This window comes from Quercus suber, unplaced genomic scaffold (genome assembly GCF_002906115.3).
Source record: "Quercus suber isolate HL8 unplaced genomic scaffold, Cork oak 2.0 scaffold_107, whole genome shotgun sequence".
NCBI classification, from domain to species: Eukaryota; Viridiplantae; Streptophyta; class Magnoliopsida; order Fagales; family Fagaceae; genus Quercus; species Quercus suber.
This window is the reverse complement of record NW_027069572.1, coordinates 402,337-412,156: the sequence shown is the minus strand read 5'-3', so window position 1 is coordinate 412,156 and position 9,820 is coordinate 402,337. Positions and strand designations below refer to the sequence as shown.

The window sequence follows — 9,820 nt, the reverse complement described above, 5'->3', positions numbered from 1 at the left end:
TGAAATTGGGTGATCTATCCATGAGACCAGAATGAAGCTTGGGGAGCTCCAAATTGGTTAGGGGTGAAATGCCACTTGAACCTAGAGCTAGCTNTCTCTTGAGAGTAGTTGGTAAGGGCAAATAAATCTCATCAACTCAACCCCTAAATTTTTACCTAAAATTCACTAAAAGACCACGACAATAATTGTTTATTCATATAACTTTTTAAGGATGAAAAGGTAAATACATCTAGTATCATACCACAAACAAACCAAGTGATCCCAGCATGAGCTCAATTCTTTTACACTCATGTTGTTTTACTACTTCTATGTCGGTTTATACAAAACCAAACCAAACTTTTCAATAAGATAAGATAAGATCAGAAATATGTCAATTATTAAATATATCTATATTTTAGATATGATTTTTAACTAAATAAATACCAAAACAAAAACACAATAACAACTTCGTTATAATATGATTATACCACATTAATAAATTGAAAGCAAATATAACTAAATCTTAAATAAATAAATTACAGCCTTTTGAACCATTAACAAATCAAATTCTACCCCAACTACAAGAGAAAATTGTAATTCACACATGTACCAAGTCTCCTTGAATTTTTGGTATTACTCCAGTAATTCCCATCTCCAAACAACTCTCAACACTCTAGTATGGTGAAGATAGTGATCGAAATAATCTCCTCTCATTGATATATATGACAATGGTGAGAGAGAGAGAAGAGAGAGGCTATTTGTATGGCTATGTCAAACTCAAAAGGGTATGGTTCTCTCTCTCTCTCTCTCTCTCTCTCTCTCTCTGTTAAATGGGCAATCTAAATATTGCTCTCTAATTCTCTCTAGGGTTTTCGTGGATAAGAACAAGATATATGAATTGGGATTGAGTTGGCACAAGGACATCATGCAAACAGATTGTCTTATGCTCGAGCATTTTGCGAGAACAAAACTGGCAGCGATTTTCTCGCGAGTTGCTCCAATAAAGTTGGAGCCTTTATTTGCCACGTGTCATTTCATGGAACAACCTATCTCCAACTCAATTATTTCTTGCCAATTACAAAAGCCCCACAAAATACAATAGATTGAAAGAAATACAAGTAAATTTGACAGAATTAAGCCAACAAAAAAACAAGACTCAGCAAAACCATCTACCATGTTTTATCATTTTATGCTAAGCACAAGTCAGTTGTCTTGTGTAAAAAGCACAAGTAGACGCCAGTGAGGTGTCCAGAACCCAAATGAATCGAAACAAGCATCGAAGCAGTGATGCTTTAAAAAAATAACGAATAAAAATTGTGTTGATCTCCGTATAAGAACAGTGGTATTATTCCTCAGATATAAATATTGAATTTTTAACATAACAAATAAAATGCTGAAGGCAAAGAAAAGCCAAAGTGAACTGAAATTTTTTTTCCTCTTTTTCTTTATCAAATGTCTAATGAAATCAAAATCTGTTTGTGGAATTGAGCCCCAAACGAATAACTAAAAGGAAAAACACACTTTTCTCATACTATTTCCCTGAGCAGCTTCTTACATGGCAGATCAATATAAATCCTATTCCTACCTCTTCTATCAACCTTCAAACTCAGAAAATCCTAAAGTTAAAAAGTAAGCAGAGTATTACTAATTTCCCTCAGGAATGGGCCATTTGCAGTTTATTCCATATAACTTCAGCAAACAGCAATTGCAGACACATCCCATGATCTTTCTCCTCTTAAACGCCCCCATTTAGCTAAAATCACTTCTCAATATCCATCAAAACAAAAAAGAAAATAAAAGTAAACCACCATTCAGACTTCCTATTTTTGCTTAAACAGTCTTGCCACAGATTATGACTAAGCAGCAGACGAGCTCAATTCAGATGAAGCAACAACACAGCTGCCATCCTGTGAGGTGAGTGCCAGTGAACTCTTTGGCTGCATTCCATGCAAAAGTTTTGATAATGGCCGCAATTTCATGTACTGCATAAGAAGTCAAGCACAAAGATTTATAAAGTGGTATTCAGATGATAAGTTTTACCATTAAATAAAAAAAATCAATATTATTTATAGAAGACCAAAATATACTGTTGGTACCTGAAGTATATATACTTTAAGCACTGTTAGGAACCTAATGATTAAAATAATCAATTTTAGTCTCTATAGTTTTTGAAATGAGCTCTTTTGGTCCTTCTGTCATTTTCCATTAATTTTCTTGTGTACATGGCTAATAGAGGAATGAGATGAAAAAAAAAAAAAAAAAACCTACACAGTAGCATTTCCCCTAACCCAAACTCAGTTTGAACCTTTTTTTTTAGCTCAGACTAGACAATGCTTTGGCCGAGTAAGCACAAGCATGCTGTGGTGGATCTCTTGTATCGAGCCATTTCATCAATTCCAATGACTGGAAACAAAAGGTGCTCCAATACCACGGGACAAAATAATCAGATGTTGTCTTATTTATTAGCCAGCCAAGAGCAGAGTTATCCAGAAGTTCTTATGCATTTATTAGTTGTTAGAGAAGCATCAGTATCAAGATTCAGTGGATGCTTCTATGGATTAGAAGAAACTGATATTTGAGCAGCTTGTAGAGAAATCAAGAAGGGACTTGAATTTCAAGGCTTGCAAGGAATTATGTGCTCGTAGGGGTGACTAGGTCTTAAAAAGACAAGATGTCTTGATGAAATTAGTGAAGAAAATCTTAACATGCTCAAAGAGAGTGTTGAGGTAGAATTTGACTGAAGAATTCTTCTCTGGCTTATTGCAACAAACCTTCGTTATTATTCTGATTAACAGCGACGAAGTGACCTCACAGGTTCAGGTTGGGCAAATAGACACTCACAGGTTTGGGTAGGGGGAAATGCCACTGTGTAGTTCTTTTCAATTTATTTATAATCAGATGTCATGTCATAAAAAATAGGCCACCTCATTGCTCCATTAGCCACGCACGCACAAAAAAAGAACAGAACATGATAGAATGACCAAAAGTGCTCATTTTCAAAACATTAGGGACTGAAATTGATCATATTAAACATAAGGGACTAAAAGTGTTCAAAGTGTAAACTTCAAGAACCAACTGTGTATTTGGCCTTTATAGAACATAGAAAATTTATAGGAAGAGGTAAAAAAACAAGGACAGAGAAAATTCTAGAAGAGCGTTTACCTCAATGTAGAAAGCACTTATCTCCTCCTCTGTAAGGCCTTCATCCTCTCCAGCATTTTCCTCCCACCCAAGTGATCGTAAAAATGCAGCTTCTTCCTCATCTGGATAAAGAGTCACATCAGGGCTTGAATGTTGCTCTCTATTGCTTAAACATTTCTGAAAGACATCACAGGCACTGCCATTGTGGGTCATCTCACCCCTACTTTCATTCAACGAGTCTGTAACAGGGTCATCTGATGAAATGGCATCTTCTGTATCCTGAAGAGTTATAGACACAGCAGCAGCAGCGGCAGCTTCTGTGACCAATTTATCAGCATTCTCTGAAACAGATGACAAGGCAGTTTGGCAAGGATCAGAAACAGCAGAAGGGAATTTTGTAGGAGAGTTCTTCCTTGAAAGACTTTTGAAGAAATCATTCCGGCTCTGGACTTGAGTTGATGGTTTCTTCTCCATAGTTGTCTGAAAAGCAGTTGGCCTGCGGTCAGCAGTGGCAGCACTTAAATTGTTGCTTAACTTCCTCAAGGATGCAGACCCAGCACCTGATGGAGTGACACCAAGTGGACTATTAGCTAGTCTACTTCCATTAGTAGGGCTCAAGCTATCCTTAGCTGCTGAAGAGAAACCATTCAATGGACTAAGGACGTGGAGATTACCCACAGATAACTTTGTAACATCAGATTTTGCAGGCCCTCCACGTGGACTGTTATTACCAAAGTGTGAAGATGAGAATGAATGCTGCTGTTGCCCAATCTTGGGTTTTGATTTCTCAGAAGGACTGGGCACCTAATAAGAATCAGACATAAATGACCCAATATTAAATTAATGTATCACATAAATACAAGGGATCTATCACAGTTTGAAGCAGTATGTACATTAACAAACTTATGAGCAGTTAACTTTTCATATTGTTTAGATACTGATATATATGTGGATAGATAGCAAAGTAGCTATTCATGACACATTAACTTTTCATATTGTTTAGTTTTTTGGTAATGTGTCATTTATAGTTACTTTGCTATCTATCCACATATAAAACAGTATCAATATGACAACCCTGTAAGCAAGCCAAGCCTCATCCAAATGGTATATAAATAAAGTGGTCCAAGAAAACAATATAAGGATTTTCTCATTACCACCAGAACATGTTTTCAGCTATGCTATCCTTGCAATGTTTTCACTTCAAATAAGAAACTCCATAGGTGCAATAGATAGCAATCATTGAAATAAGCCAACCCGTGTCAGCTTAACTCTTCCATACCTTTTTCTGACTTCAAAAGGCTACTAAAATGCAAAGAGCATGTTATTTGCTAATATCCTTAAGTAGATGGTGGAATATACTACACTTGACAAGGCAGTGTGAAGAATATAATCTCTCAATGAAAATGCCCACCATGATGTCATGTCCCTCACCATGAGGTGGGTGTTCTTGAGGTCCATGGTGAGAATTATACTAAATATTTCAACTTTTCCAAATCTTTTGCCTATTAATGCTATCTTGTAAGGGCTCAAAAGTAATATTACTTTTGACCCTCCCTCATTATACTTACACTTTTTCTAAAATAATATGATGGAAAAATCATTTGTTAACCGGCTCTTCATTCTCAGTCTTTATTAAAATTGTATAGATTGAAAGAACCACCAACAAGTCAGTTGACAGGGAAAAAATATATCAGTACATGCAAGCAACCCAAAAACTTCTTCTTTTCTTTTTTTTTGATAAGTAATAATGCTCCATTCACCAAAAACAGGAAAAGTACAAGAAGGCAACCATAAAACTAGCAAATAGAAAACATGGAAGCACAAAAGTAAAATTTCGAGTGCGCTACTTTTGATTGTTTGAATGTATCAGTAATTGTGAGCAACCAGAAAACAAGTACATTTCAGGAAAAAAAAAAAAAAGTTTCAAATCATGTTGAGTGTTTGAATATAAATGAAGCAGCTATATGTCGCATCAAAATTATAAAGCAATACCACAATTTTTGGTCCCACCACCATCAAAGCAACAGTTATATTAAGTTTTGTTCCTTCACACAACACAGAAAAGCCTTCTCCCAATTATCACAACTAACCCCCTTTTTATGTGATTCAACCATCCCAAGTAAATCCCATTTTGCAATTCACTCACATCTTGCAACAAACTTTTTTATTGGTAAGTTATACAAACACCCAGTGGATTTTGAAATCACGACCTAAGTCTAACCCTCTCCCCATTCTTGTGGGTTTTGAACCCAAAGCTCATATGCATCTAGCAATAAATTTGTTAACTAGAGCATAAGCCATAAATTGTTAACATTCAACCCCTTTTTTCTTTACCACAAACACTCAAACCTTTCTAGTCCTTCCAATTTTCCTTTTTAGCATTCATCATCACATTCCTAAGACATAGCTAGTGATGCTGGCTGTTGCAATGATTCATCATTGTACACATGATCCAAATTCACCATCCCAAATTCTCCAAAATTTTCTCAGGAAGTGTTGACTTTAACTATCCAATCATGCTTTCAGCTATACTTCTATCCCTCATTTTCCTATCATACATCAATAATTTGCTAGTCCAAAAGCCTTCTCATCAGAACACATGTTTCGTTTGATAGTATAACCCCCCACCCCCCTCCCATGGCAACACTGCTGGATAGAAACAGAGGTGTCTGGATGCAGCTGTAGAGCATAAACTTTCTTGTCACAAATGGATGCACACTCCTCCACTCAAAATATTTATCATCCATTGGAGCCTTTTGCTAGTAGTCTCATAACCAACAGCTGGCAGCAGTTGGATTGTCTGCAAGACTAAGGGCCCCACAACCAATTTCTTGTGGGGCACACTCCTCAGTTACAGATAAATAAAACCAGATACTGTAAACTGATCAACACATGCTTTAAAGCACCTCATCAATCACATGTCATCCATCCTTTTTTCTTCTCCTTCCACATGGTCTATAATTTCCATCACTTAGAATGATTATGACCAAAATATAGAAAACAACCGATGAACAAAATTTTACGACTCAAAGACATCTGACAATTAAGCTTAAATAGATTCTCATTCTAATCCTGAATGTATCAACATAACCTTCTGTTATTGGATAACATAGCAATCCAAAGATTTTTATCAAAGTAATAGTTATATCTGTACACTACTTTTTTCCTTTGATAAGTAATAAAGTTATATTAAAACAGAATAACTACCTCATGTACACAAAATTTATGTATAAGGTAGCCTAAAGAATTACACGTGAATGAGCATTATAATCAAAAGAATAGAGATATGAAATCTACAATCATAAAGACAGAGTCTATGAAATCTACAAATAGAGTGAGATCACTAAAACCCAAGTCCTGAGACCAGTCAAACAAAGATCTAGTAAATAGCAACTTCTTCAATCCTCAATGCTTACACACAATCAACATTCATAGATTTCAATGCCCTTGATGAGAAACATACAGCATGGGACCTGATCATGCATATCTTCCAGTATCTGTGCAGAGGCCAATGCAAGCCTAGTGCATAAGATTTTTGCTCATTGATGAGTCATCATACTTCTTTAGTTGCAAAATGTCTGTCCATGACCATTATTTTATCTCTACCAGCATGGACAGAAAGCTTCCTATTGGATGACTTTCAAAGCATTAATATGTACACAAGGCAGACTACAATATGTACAATGCACAGCTCTAGGTATTTATGAAATACAATTGGGGTAAGCAACAACTCTTACCAGGGGCTTTGTCATGGAAAATGTCATGGGAATTAATTGCCTAGATTGCTTCATAGCCAGCTCATCAAGCCTCTGAGTTTTAACAGATAACTACATTCAAAAGCATAGGACACCACATGAGCAGGAATATATGTTCTAACAAATGCTCAGAAATACAATGGAAAATGCAACTTACTTGGGGACGTGTGCGAGCATGATCAGGACCATTAGCCAATGTTTCAGCCATATTGAGGCGAGTCCTTGTGCTTGGAGACACAGAAGCTGAGCTTGCACCAAGAGTTTGCAGTGCCAATGCTGCATCTGTGCTATTGCATCCAGATATCTGAGGAACCTCTACTAGAGCAGACTTCCAGCTATCACAACCAATTGTAGATGAAATGCCAATTGGCAAATTCTGAATGGTAGTGTCCAAGCCATAAGATGAGACTCTTCCTATTTCAGAACCACCTTGTCTCTCTTCAACTATAAGTGAGGGAAAGTCCTGTTCAAATGCAGTTTTAGTAGAACTGCTAACACTACCCCTACCACCAAGCAGGCCATTAGCATCGCTGTGTTTTCTTTTAGCATTATTTGAGTCACCAGCTACTTTCCTAGGCCATGTGTCACCGCATTTCCCTGTAATCATAGACTGTGAATGCAGCAACATATACTTCTCGGCCCTATTGGGCAAGATGGTACCAAGAGTATCAGAACTGTCATGCCGCCTGTGGTCACCCAAAACCAACTTGTTCTTACCACGGTAGTCATTAGTGTCCTCCCAATCCCAATAACGCTGGCTTCTGCCAAAACTACTGTAAGAACGTGAGTGGGCAGAACCGTTGCTAGAACTGTGGTGGAAATAGGAGGAAGTTGCTTGATCAGAAGCAAATAGGCGACCTATATCATAATCACTACTGCTCACAGACGACCCATTTCTCACATGCTTGGATATGGGATGATCATCTATATCGGAAGATATATGCAAAGGGTAAACATTTCAGCTTATGCTCTTATTGTTTAATTCAATAATGTGATAAAAGAGAAGACAATTAAAATTCCACATTTTCTGTTTAATGATTCCATTCATCTCCAACATTGTTTTGAGACCCAAAGAAAGGGTAAATTTTTTAAGTATGAGTACTCAAGTAAACATAGCAATTTAAGAGCATATGCATTAATCAGCTAAACAAATTCCGGCATTATTCGTAGTACAGATTTGGTTTTTCATCTTTTTCTACAACACAAAAATAGGACTCGAGCTTAGGTTCCTTCCCTGTTCCTCAAATTTCTCAGCAACCGGGAAATAATGAAATTGAAAGAGAGGGAATTAGGATTACCTGAGTTCAATGAAGATGATGAAAATTGATGGTTTGAACTGCTCCCAGCAGTGACACTTGCACTGCTTTTCAACCATTCCGGCACCAAAGTAAGCTCACTTCTATCCATTACTTGACTCAATCATGATCAAATAAAAAATTAAACGAATCCCAATTTGTCGTTCGTGTAAAACTTCTTGATTCCTCCCTCCCCCACAAAATTCTTAACAATCTTTCTTTAAAAATAAAATAATAAAAAATCAATCCAGTGTCACTTCCAATAAAAACAAGTCAGTGGCAATCTCAATCAAAATTCCCCAAACCCCAACTCTTCAAAACTGTCCGGTACACTAAAACATTAGGCTTTTCTTTCATTCTTTCATATCTCTTCCTCTGTACACTATATATATACTATGACAATGAAATGATAACAAAAAAGAAGTTGGTCAAGAAAAACTTGAATTAACAATCCAAATTAATCAAATACTACATCTACAAGAAGAAGAAGAAAATTTCGTGAAGAAGAACAAACTAACTCATTTCTCAGCCAATATTGTTTGTGTTGGTTTGAATTGAAGAAGCATATTCCTGGGAAGTGGGCAAGAACCCAGACCCAATATCCCAAAACCAAAACCCTGAAAAATCAAGCAAAAGTCCAGAACCCTTTGACTCTAGGGTTTGGGGTATGATGTTTGAACAGAGCAAAGCAGAGCAGAGCCAAAGAAAAAGAAATAAAGACTACTCCTCTTATGCTATACAGAGTATGTGTGTGTGTGTCTGTATATATATATATATATGGGTATGATGAAAATTGAGTTGGTGATAAATAATTTGGGATTTTGGAAACTGAGATTGGAATGGAAGGAACTCTGCTTTGAAGAGGAGATTATAACGTGGCTTGTTTGTGAGTTGTGTGTGAGTGTGTGTTTGTGTTTGTGTTTGTTTGTGTTTGTGTTTGTGTTTGTGTTTGTGTGTAGTTGGCTGCGTGTGGAAAAAGAAACGGATTCAAATGGACCTCTATTTTTTTTTCCCCTTTTTTTAGGGGAGTTTTGGTTGGTTAATACTTGGCAGATAGAGACTAGACTAGGACGTTGGATGGAATGGGAGTCTAATGGATAGGCTAGGCACATAGACCCTTCTCTCCTTATTTTGGTTGTTGGGTTACCACTTACCAGTAATAAGCTGCAACACTTTCCATTAAAATTTCCTTACCATATTGACTTTTTATTTAGTACAACCCTTCCATCATCTTTTTCTTTTCTTTTTTTTCTTTTTTTTTTTAATAAAGAATTTCAACTTTTTTTTTTTTTTTGGTTGAGAAACTTAAGAATTTCAACTTAGATCGCTAGCTTCTTCAAGTTATCAATTAAGTTTTGGTGTTGGCAAGGTTTAAATACCAAATATCTTATTCTATAAGAATAGACTTTTCGAATTGGGTTAACGAAATTCCACCTCACCTCATCTAGTTCATAAAAATGGAATTTAAAAAAAAAAAAAAAAAAAAGTGAGGGGCTATATTTTTTAAGGATTTTTTTTAACAATATGATAGTTGATGGATCCTTAGAAATCAGTAGGCTGAAAATCTTAGGCGTTGATGATCTTAAAGCTAGGTCCTGAAAGAAAACAAGCACAAAATTAGAGGAAACCGATGGAGGCCGGTCAAGAATC

At 36.3% G+C, this 9,820-nt stretch overlaps 1 protein-coding gene across 3 annotated transcripts; it reads right to left on the bottom strand.

Annotated features, from left to right (window-relative positions):
- Positions 1–1,395: 1,395 nt before the first annotated feature.
- LOC112031778 (uncharacterized) lies at positions 1,396–9,132 on the bottom strand. Of its 3 annotated transcripts, none has more exons than XM_024064485.2 (6): positions 8,174–9,132; positions 7,033–7,799; positions 6,858–6,947; positions 3,795–3,924; positions 3,142–3,680; positions 1,396–1,961 (listed from the first exon to the last, which is right to left on the bottom strand). In XM_024064485.2, the coding sequence occupies exons 1-6, from the start codon at positions 8,280–8,282 to the stop codon at positions 1,836–1,838; spliced, it is 1,761 nt and encodes a 586-aa protein (XP_023920253.1). In that variant the 5' UTR covers positions 8,283–9,132; the 3' UTR covers positions 1,396–1,835. The 3 variants fall into 3 exon arrangements, with proteins under 3 accessions (XP_023920253.1, XP_023920252.1, XP_023920251.1); XM_024064484.2 differs by having other exon boundaries at positions 3,142–3,924; positions 8,174–8,563; positions 8,689–9,131; XM_024064483.2 differs by having other exon boundaries at positions 3,142–3,924; positions 8,174–9,131.
- Positions 9,133–9,820: the final 688 nt, after the last annotated feature.

What these genes read in the sequence shown, in the direction of transcription:
- LOC112031778 (XM_024064483.2), bottom strand. Translation starts at nt 8,282, where the DNA reads ATGGATAGAAGTGAGCTTACTTTGGTGCCGGAATGGTTGAAAAGCAGT. An exon ending in ATCATCTTCATTGAACTCAG is followed by an intron (nt 7,800 to 8,173) that starts GTAATCCTAATT and finishes CTTCCGATATAG; the next exon opens with ATGATCATCCCATATCCAAG. An exon ending in TTTCCATGACAAAGCCCCTG is followed by an intron (nt 3,925 to 6,857) that starts GTAAGAGTTGTT and finishes GATTCTTATTAG; the next exon opens with GTGCCCAGTCCTTCTGAGAA.